This window comes from Acinonyx jubatus, chromosome D1 (assembly GCF_027475565.1).
Source record: "Acinonyx jubatus isolate Ajub_Pintada_27869175 chromosome D1, VMU_Ajub_asm_v1.0, whole genome shotgun sequence".
NCBI classification, from domain to species: domain Eukaryota; kingdom Metazoa; phylum Chordata; class Mammalia; order Carnivora; family Felidae; genus Acinonyx; species Acinonyx jubatus.
Window position 1 is genome coordinate 66471763 of NC_069390.1, and position 16437 is coordinate 66488199.

General features: G+C 35.0%; 1 protein-coding gene across 3 annotated transcripts in view; it reads right to left on the reverse strand.

Annotated features, from left to right (window-relative positions):
- The window catches only part of DLG2 (discs large MAGUK scaffold protein 2), a 2057646-nt gene that overhangs the window by 1530267 nt on the left and 510942 nt on the right, over positions 1-16437 (reverse strand). For all 3 annotated transcript variants that reach the window (XM_053202597.1, XM_027039894.2, XM_053202582.1), the window contains one exon: positions 71-145. In XM_053202597.1, coding sequence (XP_053058572.1) covers positions 71-145 — 75 coding nt within the window. The remainder of the gene's footprint in view (positions 1-70; positions 146-16437) is intronic.

A 16437-nucleotide genomic window follows, 5' to 3' on the forward strand; every position in this document is an offset into this window, starting at 1 on the left:
CCCATTCCACTAAAGTTGTTCCAAAATATAAAAATAGTTCTTTAGCCAATTTTGAAATAATCAAACTTACAGTACAGTGGTGGACAGGCATCCAAGCAGGGGCTTCCACTGAACAGTTCTGGGCTGGGCATTTGCCTTGGTTTTGCTGGAAATAAGTAAAATTGATGTTATGTTTTATATATTATGTACAGAAATATATACAAGCTGACATGTTTATCATCACGGTGTTTATTACCTTATTTACAAGTATAGGAGAAGCTTTTGAGGATGATTTTTTGGTGCAGTGCTGCAGAAAACTAGGTATGTAATTTCTCCTCTTATCAAGGCATAAGAAATTATCTTTTGCTGTTGTTCATATTACTCTACGGACTAGGTTTTTGGCCCCAGGCTTCTTCAGCAGCTGGCCTTACAGGCCCCAGTGGGAACCATGTGAGAACTCAGAAGTAAAACTTGTCTCCTCTCTTCTAGGCTCTCAGACAACAATGATACTTGCTGTACCCATTCAAGATCACATCCATTAAGGTACAGATAGACTCATTTACTTGTCTTCCCTTCCAGACTGTGAGCTAGTGGTATTGATTCTCCCTGGGGCATTTCATAGAACCCCAGGATGTAGAGCTACATAGAACAGATCTTAGAGGTCTTTCTTGTCACATCAGAAAATGAGATGCAAAGAAATGAAACAAGGAACACAGAGATTTGACATTGTAAGGCATTTGCCAGGCATTTCTTTTTACATAAGAAATTTATCTCTAGCTGACCTATTCTTTTGTTGTAACTCCTATAAATTCATTTCTAATTGGCTTTGTAGAAAGAATGAAGCTCTTCCCTTTAAGTAACAATACTGCTTCATCCCTATAATAATGAGAACTCATAAGTGTTAAAAAAGGGAAGGGGGTGATTCAAATAAAACATCGCTTACCTTTTATTTACTTTATTCTACACTCCATTATAATATAAACATCTAATAATAATGCTAGCAATAATCATAAAAAATATAGCTCTGATTTATTGAGCTAGTAAATATGCTAAAGATTGTTCTAGACCCATTGTATTATCACTAGTCATCACAACAAATATGGATAGAAGTGTTAGTATTCCCATTCTACAGGGGAGTAAACTGAGGCTCAGAGACAGTAAGCAACTTGCCTAAAAGCTACCCTAGCAGAAAGCAGCATAGCTCAGATTACATCAAGAATCTGACTGACTCTTGTGCACATGTATCCACCCTCTATGAGAAGATGTCTCTTGTATTTTTCAATTTCTATCCAATTAATGGGGCTTAAGACATGTCATCAGCTAATGCAATTCCACATTATCAATGATCCTAATATGTCTTATTTAACTGGAATAAAATATTAAATTCAACACTTGTGCTAAAAATTATTTTTTTGTGATTTGTAAGCTTTTTAGAACAACCTTTATTTAGGTGATCTATTTTTAAGGCATCACTAAACTCTGAAGTGCTGTTTGAGTGATTATTGATAAAGCCACCACAAAAATACACTTAGATCATCAATATCCATGCTCAATTTTCTTATTTAAATCAAAATATGACATATAGTATCAACAGGGTACATAAAGTAAACTTGACTAGTGTCAGATGACCACAGTTTGAAGCTAAGCTCAACCATGCACTTGCTTCCAAGAGATGTGCTGAGTCTTGGTAGTCACATATGTAAAACAGTGTTAGTATCTTGCCTTGTTCATACAAATATTATTAGACGATAGATATAGATTCACCTCAGACCATTGCCACAATTTGCAAGAACACACAAAGTAACAGGGAAATTTTATTTTCCTTTTCTGATAGCTTAAGCCAGATAAATAAATATAATTTATCTATACATGAGGTTAAGCTTTTTGAAATTCTAAAATGCTATTTAAAATGCTAATTATTATTATTTATAATTATGAGAATTAATTACAAACAATATTAATGGTGAGGAATATCCTTTTTATAATAATTTATAATAGTTACCATTAGTAGTAGTAATAAGCTTGTTTTGTACCTAGATAATGTTTATCTGTAAGGAGCACATGGCAAAGTGGCAAATAATAATTGAGCTATGCCTGGGTGGGGGAATATAAGTACTCATAAAGTGTGATGTGGGCATAAATAAAGAGGGTTTGAGCTTTTATGGATGCACAGCATAAAGATGGAAATCTGTGTCTCTCTGACTCCATTACTACATGCGCTTTGGATCCTAAGGCCTTCCCATCAGTGGTTTTTGGTTTTTTTTTTAATTTTTTTAATGTTTATTTATTTTTGAAAGAGAGAGACAGAGACAGAGCATGAATGGGCAAGGAGCAGAGAGAGAGGAAGACACAGAATCCGAAGCAGGCTCCTGAGCTGTCAGCACAGAGCCCGATGTGGGGCTCAAACTCATGAACCTTGAGATCACAACCTAAGCTGAAGTTGGACATTTAACCAACTGAGCCACCGAGGCTCTCTACCATTAGTACTTTAATGGAGCAGATTAACAGTATAATTATACAGGGGCAGACACATGAAAAGGCCTACTGAAGACAGAGGCCACACGGACATAAATTACTATGCATAGTGTGTGACCAGAAAAAAATTAAATCAGAATATGTCAGAATCTTGGATTTCAATAGGGTTCCCATTAATCCATCTGTGAAACCTGGGGAAAGTTACTTTAAAACTTTAAATCTCACTTTTCTTATGTATAAAATAAGAAGATTTCATTAGATTAAATTCAGTGTGGAGAGAAGTGTCATTTACCCATGGATCTTTTCCAAACTTCACATTCTTTCCAAGATTTTAATATGTTCCCTATTCCAAAGGGGTGCACCCTCCAGTTGAAAACCCCTATCGTTCTGATCTACCGTTTACCATAAGATATAATTATTCTTCTGTGAGTTTGAGATATAACAAAGGTTGAGAACAGTCAGTAGAGATGGCCTCACAAGAGCTTTCAACTCAAGTTTGTTTATTGAAAGGCCTAACCTTAGGTTTTTCCTAAACCTTCCTTCCATCTACTTTTTTTTTTAACTTACATCTAAATTAGATAGCATATAATGCAACAATGATTTCAGGAGTAGATTCCTTAATGCCCCTTACCCATTTAGCCCATCCCCCCTCCCATAACCACTCCAGTAACCCTCTGTTTGTTCTTCATATTTAAGAGTCTCCTATGTTTTGTCCCCCCTCCCTGTTTTTATATTACTTATGCTTCCTTCCCTTGTGTTCATCTTTTCTGTTTCTTAAAGTTCTCATATGAGTGAAGTCATATGATATTTATCTTTCTCTGACTAATTTCACTTAGCATAATACACTCTAGTCCTTCCATCAACTTTTAAAGAAGATAAGACCTAACAAGGGTCAACGGAACTTCCACAGTAGTTGAAGTAAAAGGTTGAATTTTTTTTTTCCTTACAAGTTTGTATTCTCCTTCTTCAATATTGTTGCTAACATTTAATGTGGGCACAGTGGTCAGAAGAGCTGGGGGGTACCACCTACTTGACAGATCCCCACCCCTTACAGGTCATCTAGAAACAGAACAAATACTAAGGGAAAGGACACCCTCAAACCTACCTTTAAGTTAATTCTTTTTTTTTTTTTAATGTTTATGTATTTTTGAGAGAAAGAGAGTGCAAGCCAGAGAGGGACAGAAGAGAGGGAGACACAGAATCCAAAGCAGGCTCCAGGCTCAGAGCCAGAGGCAGGGCTCAAACTCACAAACTGTGAGATCATGACCTAAGCCAAAGTCGGACATCCAATGAACTGAGCCACCAGGGTGCCCCAACCTTTAAGTTAATTCTTAAGAAGGCAAAAATCCAGAGGGAAAGTTAGAATTCCCCAAGGGGCCAGCCCAGCTCTCCAAGCAAGATTTTAAGAAGAAAGTTGGTGACAAATTATCTTAAAGACAGAGCTTTCATTTCTCCTGCTCTTCCATCCATCTACCCTGGATATTCATACCTACCCACAGATCACTGATATATGATTTGATCAGGATTCTAGGATCTGCAATGCTAACCCTGGAAAACATGTTCTCTAAAGAGACAAAACTAGCAGTGGGTTTTGGTCTTTTAAAAACACTGTGCTGTTTAGACAGGTTGATGTTTTCAAGGCTCTCATCTTCCTTGGTTGTCTTTTCCAGACTATAATATCTTGACATATTTCAATCTGGAATATCCGGAACAAACGAGCCAAGTACACTGGACAATTACTGCTCAGATTGATTATATAAATATATAACTACAGAGAATTTGAATAGTGACATACACTTGACAAAGAAAACTCTAAAGATTTTCTACCCAATGCATCCCATCCTCTGAAAGAGTGAGGATTTTTCTGAATATCAGGGGCTTGCATATGTCTGTTAGAGTGCTTTGGAGTATACAAAGTACCTATATAGATATTTTAGTCATTTAATCCTCCGAACAAGTTTGTGTGTGGCAGGGCAAGAACTGATTCATCCAAATAAAAATTTGACCTAAATGCTTCATTCAAAACAGCATGTTCTTCTGAAAGCAGAGAACAAGCTGAAAGGTTTTATTGTTATAGTCACAGTGAAATGATTCTTGCAATCATAGGGCTTTTTTTCTGGATTGAGAAGTGTCTCATAAGTTACTGTACAATATTCATTCATTAATTTATCCAACCATTCATTTACCAAATATCTATTGCATGGAAGACACCATGATAGCTATATAGAGAGACATAAAATTTAGAAATTTCAAAATTTAAATATTCTTTCTCCAAAGAGATCCCAACCTTTTAGGAGATATAATAGCATGTTACATGTACAACAGGGTTGGGGTGCCTGGATGGCTCTGTCAGTTGAGCATCTGACTCTTGATTTTGGCTCAGGTCATGATCCCAGGATCCTGGGATCAAACCTCAAGTTGGGCTCTTTGCTAAGGGTAGTGCAGCCTGCTTGAGATGCGTTCATTCTTTCTCTCTTTCTCTCTCTCTCTCTCTCTCTCTCTCTCTCTCTCTCTCTCTTTATGCCCCTCTCTCTCACTCATGTTCTCTCTCTCTCTAAAAAATTAAAATTAAAAAATTAAATATAAACATGTTTTAAAAAGAAAACAGGGTTAAATATTAGGATCATTCATTCATTCATTTAGTTGCTCAATATTCAATGAGAAATTATTATGTGTCAGCTACTGTATTAGGAGTAAGGATACACCAAGACTCAGTCTCTGTCTAAAAAATGTTCTGAGTCTAAGGAAAAAAATGACCTCATAAGCATGCAATTATGAAGAAATATTTATATGACACAACTAAAACATGACATGGGCCAATCAAAAAGATCAATCTCACCCATTTGGGGGGCAGGAATAATGGATGAGAAAGGGTTATGAAAAACTGTGCAGAGAAATTCAGGATAAAGGGAAGAGTACTGAACTCTGACTGGGTAAATAAGGAAGACCTTTATAGAAGAGACACTTCAGTTTTCAAATAAAGCTTTTAGGAGGGGAAAAGAATGAGTAGATGGCCTTTGAGATAAAGTGCACCAGGTATCATCTGATAGTGTTGAATCAAGGTATTCTAGGACTTGGTCAGGAAGCCCCTTAACTCTTGGCCTCAGAAACACAGGATTGAAGAGAAAGAACTATTCTATGCTACACAGACAGCTGACTTCTGCCTTTCCCCTCATTTATCTCTAGTTAACAGTGAGTGCATGGACAACAGGGTGTGGGACAAATAAGTTCCATGAAGGAGTGGACAGACCTAGATGGATCCAGTCCTGATCCTATATAAAACACAGGAGGATTTCCCGAGTAGAGTATTTGGAAAAGTACTTGAGGTGTCTTTCATCTTTTTTAAAACTCTCAGGTGCTTGATGGAAAAGGAAACAGACATGGAAACATGATGCCCAAAGGGCAAAACTAAGTGGCTTTTTGCATGGCAGAACTATAATGACATGTAATAATTTTTGTGCAAATGAACTGTAAGGTACTTTATAAATGTGATGAGTAATTCTATTTAAAGTATTAATTATTATAAACAAATTATTTACAAAATTGATAGAAAATACATTTTCTGACTTGTAATTCAATATATGCTCCAGTACACCAAGAGTTAAGGGAATTTTCAAAAAGAGTTGAAAAAACACCCCACAAAACTCCCAGGATGCCTCCAAATACTATATGTGTGTGTGTGTGTGTGTGTGTGTGTGTGTGTGTGTGTGTGTATGATTCAACTTATATATAAAATGTATATACATAGACATATAATGTATATATATATATACACATATATGTATGAATAATTTACTTGAGCAAATAAATGTTTTTATCCAATTCTTTTCCTTATTTGCCATAAAGATGTGCAATTTTAGAGTAAGTTGTTAAAGAAAAGGAGAAAATCAAATTTTCCCAGGCAGAAAAGTACAGTATAGATACACAATGTTATATTGGTAGTCTTGTCTAAGACATCAACATATGATAAAACTGAGATTCCAAAGGAGGTGCTTTAGTTTCAAAGGAAATTACCAAGAACTACTTTCAAGTCTCTGAACCCTTATCTATGATGAGGTTATGGAAGGGTTATGTGTTCAGAGGTTTCTAAAGGGATTTATTTGCAGGAGGGCTGGGGTAGGGGATCTCATTTTCACTTAAATTAGTAAATGAGGCTTCAGTGGGCCTATACCTAGAGTTGATACAACCTCCTGGAATTTGGGAGGTTATACTTGGATATGACTCCCACCTGAAAAATTTAATGAGCAAGAGAACATGGCAAATTGGTTATCGCCTCAGGAGAAGTGGCTTCATTTGGGCCAGCCTGCACTTCCAGAGTTTGTCAAGGCAAAAAAAAAAAAAAAAAAAAAAAAAAAAAGCCATCCTGGAGCCATTATGATGCCTGCCAAGACAACCCTTTGTGTGGGTGCACTGCTGAAAAACCTGGGGCTAAAGAAATACATCATCCACATTACAGAAGATTTAGTCAAAGAGACCCAGAAGGGAAAAATCCCCACGACCCACAACAGTGCTCATGAAAGATAGGATCTAGAGCTAGACTGCCTGGGTTAAAATCCCAGTACAACATTTTCCTGGCAAGGTGACACTGGGCAAATTGCTTAGCCTCCCTTTGCTTCAGTTATGAAGATTAAAGGAATTAATACAAGAACTTAGAACTATTTCTATAAGTAATCAGCACTATGAAAATGTCAGCTATTTTCTTTGTATTTGTTATTATTATCTTTATTACTACATGTCAGTTTCAGAGAGCAAAACGTATCATAATCTCAGTCCAATAAGAACTTTCTGCTTTCTTATTTTTACTTCTCTCTCATGTTCCAAACCTGGAAGGATGAATTACCAACTAGCAAATGGAGAAGAAAAATAGAAAAGGCTACAGGATCCTTTCTTATATTTAAGGATATATATATATATATCTCACTATACTATACTATACTATACTATACTATACTATACTATATAGTAGGGAAGAGAAAACTTTCATCTGGAAAAGTGTTCACAGTTACAATTAATGTTTGGACCTGGACAATTTAAATTACTAAATTGAAACTGTATTTGTTATTTTAAGTGATTGCATGACTTTTAGTTCCTTGCAAATAACTGGAAATTCATAAAAAGTTATGGGACTACCCAAGTTTTCATCTAGACAACACGGTAGAGATTACTGACACTAAGAAATATTAGGCAAAAAACGGGGAGCCATTACGTGGCTTCTATCATTACATCCCATGAACCCTGTTTGTTCAATGTATCACTTATAGATACAAAACATATTCAAGTTTACTGTTAACCTTTTTGTTCCATTTTGTACATAATTCCTGATAATTCTTCATTACAATGACTTCAACCCTTTCTGGGCTTGTCTTTCTACTTGCTTTCTTTTATTTTCTCAGGTTTCAAAGATATTTAAAATAAGGTGGCCTAATTTGTTTCTGAGGAAATCCTTACTAAGACTGAAGCCATGCTGAGGAGTCATGCATTTGCCTCTTCTGTAAATGAAAATGCTGCTGACCCATTCTTTATAGGATGCTGAGCATAATGGTTTTTCAGTGTGTGATAGCAGTGCTGAGTCACGTTCATGCTTTCCAAAATCCCTTGTGACTCCAGTCAGGCATTTGCCCAGGTTAACAAAGGTGCAATCTGTGGCTAAAAGGATTAAACCCTCTATGCTAAAATAATATTTTAGCCAGCTGGCTACCTGGATAAATCAACTCTGATGAGTGAGATAGGCTCTGAATTCTCAGGCTGGTGACATTTAAAGATTTATTATACATGCTGACTTTTGTAACTTGACATTGCATGGTATCAATCTAGGGCCCAAGGACTTAGATTCAGAAGGTATTTTCTAGATGTATAATAAAATAATATTTATTGAGCACTTATTAGATGCCAGGCATTTGACATGTGTTGTTAGTCCATTCTGTTATCACATTCACCGTCAAAGGCTATAGACAAAGGTATTTAATACTGTTAGGATGTTAAGAATCCTCTTGACCTGGGTTAGAATGCCAGTTTTCACTTTCTGGATTTGAAACTTTAGATCTGTTTCTTAGTCTCTGTGAGTTTTGGTTTCCTCATCTGTAAATTGGAGAGAAAAATCCCCAGTTTAAAGGATTATTATAAGGATTATTTAAGATTTAGGCCAGGGTTCTAGTACATATTCTAACAGTTTTAAGATAAATATATTTATATTGTGTAAATATTAATATTTATCTTATTGGGGCATCTGGGTGGCTCTGTCAGTTAAATGTCCAACTCTTGATTTCAGCTCAGGTCATGATCTCATGGTTCTTGAGTTCAAGCCCCGTTGTTGGGCTCTGCAGTAAGCCTGAAGCCTGCTGGGGATTCTTTCTGGCTCTCTCTCTGCCCCTCCCCCACTCATGCTTCCACTCACTCTCTCTCTCTCTCAAAATAACTAAACTTTACATATATATATACACACACATATATATTTATCTTACCAATCAGGGATTAATTAGCTCCTCTAAGTCTATTTTCTCACCTCTGAGTATAAAATAATAATATTTACCTCACACAATCATTATGAAAATTAAATGAGAAAAAATATAAGCAAGTACTTAGCAAACATCAGGAATTTTAAATGTAAATTTTAAATCTAAGTTGAATATCTGAAATAGTGTAATTTTAAATGACTAAATTTGGGAGTCAGAAATTGACTCTGCAGTCTGGGATCACATACTTGAAATCATTGTTCAGAAACAATTCTAAAAAGTGTATTATCGTATTTTAGCACTTTGTGGAAGCATGTCCCAATATTCCCTGAAGCTCTAGAAGTCTTTGGAAGTTGAATTATTGCTGTGCAGAGTTAGATATGATAGAATAATTTAAGCCTCTAAATATAAGATTAAAACCATAGTCTTGCAAAATACTTTGAATATCATTAATATTTACACGTTGTCTCTACATCCTATTGACACAAGAAGACAAGAAGAAAGGACTACAATCATACCTTCCTCCTTGCAAGAAACAAACTTTGGATGTTATGCACTACTATAGTCAAAGAATATTCTTCATTGACAGTTCTTATCTATTTTAAACTACAAACTCTTATGGAAACAAAGCTTGTGATTTCTAAAATAAACTGCATTTTTCTTTCTGACACATTTTTAGGTTCATCTGTAAAAAATGCTTCCCTTGAATTAACACTTAATAAAATATATCTAAAATTTCAGGTCCACAAAATAAGGTCCATACTTTGAGGAAAGAAATGCCATTCAGAAACAAGATCAAAGCAATTCATTTCTATTCTCACTGCTACCATAGAGACAAAGAAAAAAAAAGTAAAGGGTTTTAGCCTACTTAATTCTTCCTGAAATTTATAATTAACTACATGGGAAAGGGAACAATTACCATATTTCCAAAGAATAAAGGATTAAAAAAGTTGAGCTTTTGATAAGACATAATTACAACCTATTAAATATGCAATTCATATCAATTTGTTCTTATAATCTTCTTGAGTTTCAAAAAATGCATATACATTGGATAGTGTTTTCTGAAAAATACACATGGAATGTCATCAGTTTAAAGGAACACAGTGCTCTCTTATAGAGATGTTTCTCAGATAATTAAAATTCTGGCAAAACTTAATACAAAGGAAAGAGGATCAGTTGATATTATTTTTGTATGTGCCTTGTCTTCCTGACACTTATGAATATATGTTTTTGGACAAATGTTAATCAAGAAAGTGCTGACTTTTGTAGATCAGGTGCCATAGCCAACATCAAGCAGTCAGCCAGGAAGAACTAGCAATTAGACCTGTCCTCGATTTAAATAGAACTTCAGATTGCTGACTAAATTACATGTGTATTACTTCAGGACAGTTTTATTTTAAAGGACTAGCAAGAAAGAACTGTAGTTTGAAATCATAGGAGATTCGTAACAAAGACTGGGAAGAAGGATTAGTTTTGCTAAAAATACATGGTTTTATTTATGGTGTTGTTAGCAAATGATTTTCAGCAAGATACTTAGAACCCCTTTTCACCTTTTCTAATTAGGACTGTATTTGAAAATAAATAATTTATGTTATTGTGTGATATCATAAATACAACATGATAAATTATATACCTCTTTGTAAAAACATAAAATACAGGAAGAGTACTTTTTTTTAAATTAACACTTTTTGAACTATGTTTTATGCAGCAACCAAAATTCCTACTGGTGGAGATAATAAATGGTATGATTCATACCTTAAAATTTGACTTTCGGATATCCCTTTTTCTTTTTTTTTTTTTTGGAAATGTGAGTAAGTGGTCTTCAGGGAGAATATTACTGACTATAATGTTACTTTTAAAAGTGATACATTGGATTATTTTGAGGCATTCTGTCTAAGGGTCTCAGAATAATTTTAAGGAAATATTTGAAGGACTTAAAATTTTTAACTCAGATCTCAACTACAGAATACCATAACATCCATTTGGGACCCCTTTTCCATAATGCCGTGTTATCTGTGGTTAGTTGGACAAATTCCATGTAATAATCATTAGTACAGTTTTTTTTTTCCTTGTGGAGGTTATTTGGGGTAACACCAGTCAATGGTACTGATATACTTTGTTCTCAAAATGTAAAGCAATGTAAAAAAAAAAAAAACCAAAAGCAGATAGAATTGCTATGAATTCACATTCCTTTCCTAGACAAGTTTGTATCTTGAAAGCTGATTGCAACATAATTCATCCTGCTTTGGGGGAAAAAAATTTTAAAAAATCTCTTTCAATTCTTTAATTCTTCAATTCATTCATGACCTAATAATTTAGGACACTAAAGTCATTTTTAAAATTTTCTATTGTATAGCTTTCTATTAATGTTTTTATAGTAAAAAATATACTGTATAAAAAAATTCTATACCTTTATAATATATGTATGTTAAATATATTATATACATGTTGTAAAGTCAACTAATTTTCTCCAAAACAAGATTAAGTATCATATTATATAAAATTTCTGTGAAATTAATGGACATGAGTTGGCATTATTTTACCAATCTGACTGCTTTAGCTCTTATTTAATAAAAAGTGCCATTGACTTATAAGTATTTTTATGCTTGAATTTTAGAAGTTTACATGATGATCTTTAGAGCTGGTTTATCATAGATATGATCCAGTTGCCATTTTTCTCCGTGTGTGTGAGGACTTTTATCTCCTTTAGTCTTTTTCTCTTACATTAAAATGATATTTAAAGTGTCATTCAGGGGCGCCTGGGTGGCTCAGTCGGTTAAGCGCCCGACTTCGGCTCAGGTCATGATCTTGCGGTTCGTGGGTTCAAGCCCCGCATCAGGCTCTGGGCTGATGGCTCAGAGCCTGGAGCCTGTTTCGGATTCTGTGTCTCCCTCTCTCTCTGACCCTCCCCCGTTCATGCTCTGTCTCTTTCTGTCTCAAAAATAAATAAAGGTTAAAAAAAAAATTAAAGTGTCATTTCAGGCCAGCAACCATTCACAGATTAAGTTCACCAATTGCCTGTCAACTGAATAGTCTATCCATCAAAGTACACATTACATATACCTGTGCATATGTGCACATACATATGTGTGTGTGTATATATATATATACATATATATATACGTATATATATATACATATATATATAAATATATATATACACACACACACATACAGGTGCATAAGTGTGTGTGTATAAGTTGCAGGAAGGAAGCATTTCATCCTTTCATTCTTAAACACATATTCAACAATGCAATATCTATCAAATGTCTGTTAGATGAAAGAATAAGTCAACACTTAATGGTATACCTATCAGCACTATAATGGCTATTACACAGATACATGGAGAGTCACAGGCTAAGTCTGGTAAGGCAGTTATTTACGTAGTGCTTATGTAGGAATCTGCATTTAAATGAGTCTTAGAGGTCAAGTAGAAGCTTATTAGGTAAGGGTAGAAAGTTGAGAGGCATTCTAGGCATAAAGAAATCAGGCAAAAATGGGAGAAAGGAACTCAGATTATTTGGGGAAACAAATGTAAGTGACTGTAGTTCAAATTAAGGCATGAAGGATGATGGAATCTGAGATATGAAAGTTAGGCAAGGGCCCAAACACGAGGCCATGTATATAACACAGAGGCTATGCAAACTTATCCTGCAGGTCAGTGTTCATCAAACTTTAGTGTGCAAAATCAGCTAGAGATCTTGCTAAAATGAAGGTTCTGACTCAGTAGTTCTCACATGGGGCTTGAAATTCTGTATATCTAACAAGCTCTGAAGGGATGACATTGTCCCTGATCAACAGGTCACATGTTTAATAATGGAACAGTAGTGAACAGGAAACCCCTAAAGGGTTTTAACCAGAATTGAAACATAAATACAAATTATACACACAACATATACATACACATGTATAAACATACAAGGACTAACGAAGGTCTCGGCAATGTGGAAATGTATAAAGGGTAGGAGGATGGGCAAGGCAAGGAGAATGAATAGGAATTAGGACACATTGGGATTTAGGGAAAAATAAGAGTCAAGATCAAATCCCACTGTTGATAACAATTGAGACAGTGGCATACTATCCATTGAGCAGAGAACAGAGTAGGAGAGTGATTTATGTTCAGAGGGCTCCAGAGAATGGAACTTTTCCTGGAACTTCTGACTTAAGTTAACTTAATACGTAAATACAATTCTAAATTCCAAAGAATTTTTTTTCATTTGCTGTCAAACCAATTTTTCACAAAACCTGCTATCCCTTGAAAAGTTAGTTCAAGAACTGAATTATACACTTATAAACCAAGAAATGGGCATGTGTGGGTAGGTGTTTAGAATAGAGGAATTTGGAGAGAGGGCTATTTTCAAAGGATTTTAAATGTGGTACTAATTTTGAATGCACGCTGGAAGAAAAGGTTAAAACATTTGGTCTCTTTCTCTCACAAATAAATGCCTATAAACCTGGGAAATATTCACTAAAGTCAGAAGAAATTCCATCTCCATGACTACATGATAGAAATTTACCACTGGAATAATAACTGGGTAATTGAATTACTGATCTTACTATTAACTTTATCCTTAAATATCAAATTCCTCAAAAAGGAGGAAAAGGAAGAGGATGATGAGAAGGAATAAAAACATCTATAGCTATTTAGCGACTAGATGTTATGTACAGTCGCTATACCAAGCCTTATGTGTATATTTGTACTAGTTGTTCCCTAGAATGCTTTTGTCCCAGGATCTTCACAAAGCTAGTCCTTTCAAGTTCCCAGAAATTTTTTCAGAGAGGACATGCCTGTCCACCCCTATCTAGAGTAGTTCTTGTCCCTTTTTACACTCATCCAATTTTCTATATTCCGTTTCTCTGCTTTTTTAATTATAGCATTTATCACTATCTATAATTATGTTTATTATTTGTGTGCCTATTAATGGCCAATCTCCTAGGTCTATAATGTAAGTTCTTTGAGGGCAGGGACATTTGTTAAATTTATTCACTATTATATCTCTACTGCTTACAATACTACCTGACACACAGTATGCACTCAGTAAATATTTGTGGAGGCAATGAATATTGCATTTAATCCTCACAACAACCCTATGAAGTGCTTATTATCACTTCATTTTATAAATACAGAAACTGAGATTTAGGTAAATTAAGTAATTTATTCCTGACAACAGAATGACTGACTGATAGAGCAAGAATCTGACTCCAAAGGCTGTGCTTTCACTATGCTATGCTGTCCCTCTGAGTGATTCAGCGGTGGATGCCAACTGCTGTCGAACTGCCCAATACTTAGTTCTCTGAGAGACCTCAGACATGTCTGGCCAATTTGCCTGGGTCACTGTAATTAGCATAAAATTAGTTCTAATACATATATGAATACAACTCTCATTTTCTCCACCCTACAATAATGCTATGGGTAATAAAAGATCCCAGCTCACTCAGGATTTCCTCCTCTCAATAATTATAGCCACTCTTTCCATGTATATAGTATTTTATATTTTTCAAATAAATTAACTCATTTGAATCTGCACAATAATCCTGTGAAAGAAATATTGATAAACCAGTATCATTATCACCATTTCCAACTTGAGAAAAAAGCCTCAGGAAAGGTAAACTGAATTGACTAAAATTACTAAGATTACTAATATAATAAATGCAAACCCCAGTCTATAACTTTACTTTCTGAACCTTGATTCAATGCACACTTCCATATTGCCCTTGGTGAAACATACATAGGCAGTGAGATGGGTTTCTCAAGCAATTATAATCATGGGTAATTTCCTTTAAGAAAATCTTATCTACAGGGGTGCCTAGTTGGCTTAGTTGATTAAGCATCTGACTTGATTTCAGCTGGGGTCATGATTTCATAAACCAACCATGAAATCAAGCCTCTCATCACATCGGGCTCCATGCTGATGGCATCGAGCCTGCTTGGGATTGTCTCTCTCTCTCCCTCTCTCTCAGTCTCTCCCCTTCTCTCTCACTCTCTCTCAAAAATAAACAAACATTTAAAAAAAAGAAAAATCTTATCTACAAATATGCGGATGAAATAATGGGTACATAATAAAGAGAAGTGATGTATTCTTTTTTTTATTCAATTTTTTTAATGTTTATTTATTTATTTTGAAAGAGAGACAGACTAGGGGAGGGGTAGATGGATAGGAGAGAGAGAATCCCAAGCAGGCTCTGCACTGTCAGTCACTACAGAGCCCAACACGGGGCATGATCTCAAGGACTATAAGATCATAACCTGAGCCGAGATCAAGTCATGTGCTTAACCAGCTGAGCCATGAAGTTGCCCTATGATATATTCTTTTCTAATTTATAAAGAGAGTTATGTGATTTATTTCAGTTTTGAGCACAATGAATGTGTTTAAATATTATTTGATTTGCAAAATTTGATTTGTACTTGTTTGCTTTGCAAACCCACATTTGTCTAAAGACCTTACCTAAAGGTCTTCCAAGGACAATCCTCTCAGACTCCTAGCTCTTCACAGCACATGTGGCTTTTCCTCAAAGTGTTAAAAAAAAAAAGGACTAATGTTGTGAATAATACCTTGGTAATTAAGTTTGGCAGAAAAGATCATTTACTACAGACATATTAATAAATGGATGGCATGATTCATAAAGTTTTTTTTCTCATTCTACAAGTTTACTTTCACAGGCTATGGATATGTGTCCAAAACACAGCAAATCTATATCTAATTCTGAATAATTTTAAACTAACCATTAATTGAGTGTATTATTTTTATTTAATTAGGTGTTTTAGGTAGAAAATGAACAAAATCCAAAATATAGTATCAAGAGTATGTTTTGACTAAATAATAACCTTGAAATGATTCAACAAGGGGGTAATGATAGTGGATAGAAGTATAGATATTAAAGTCAAAAAATACCTGGACTTGAATCCCCACTATGAAGCTGCTCAGCTGTGTAAGTATGCCTCATCTTTAAGATATGGAGGATTTTACTTCATGGGGTTGATCTGAAAAGTGAATGAGTTAATTAAATTCATCAAGTTCCTTCAATGTGCTAGGAAATGTCCCAGACATTATGTATACAAAAATGAGAAAAATAGACGTAGTCTCTTTCCTTGTGGAGCTCTGTCTAGTCAAGAGAGAGACACTGAGAAAACAATCATATAAATCAGTGCATAATTATGAACCATGACAGGCGGAAATATAGGATAATATAAGATAACACCAGGAGTATATAATCTAACTGGAGATTTTAGGAAAGTGAGTGGCATGTACAGTCAGACCTGGAATACAGGTAGGATTTAGATAGGTAGACAGAACCATCTAGAGAGAGGAGTAGTAAATGGTAGTCTCCAAAGCAAGAACATGATTGATACCTTCAAAGAATAGAGGGGAGCCACCAAGGCCAGTATGCCAATTAGTTTAAAGAAGGCCATAAAATGTAGCATAGACATAAGAATGGTCTGGTTCATGAATTTTTAAGATTCTTGGAATATAAAACACAAGGCAGAGTGATGGCAAATAAGACAGGAAAGGAATTCAAGAGCTAGATCAAA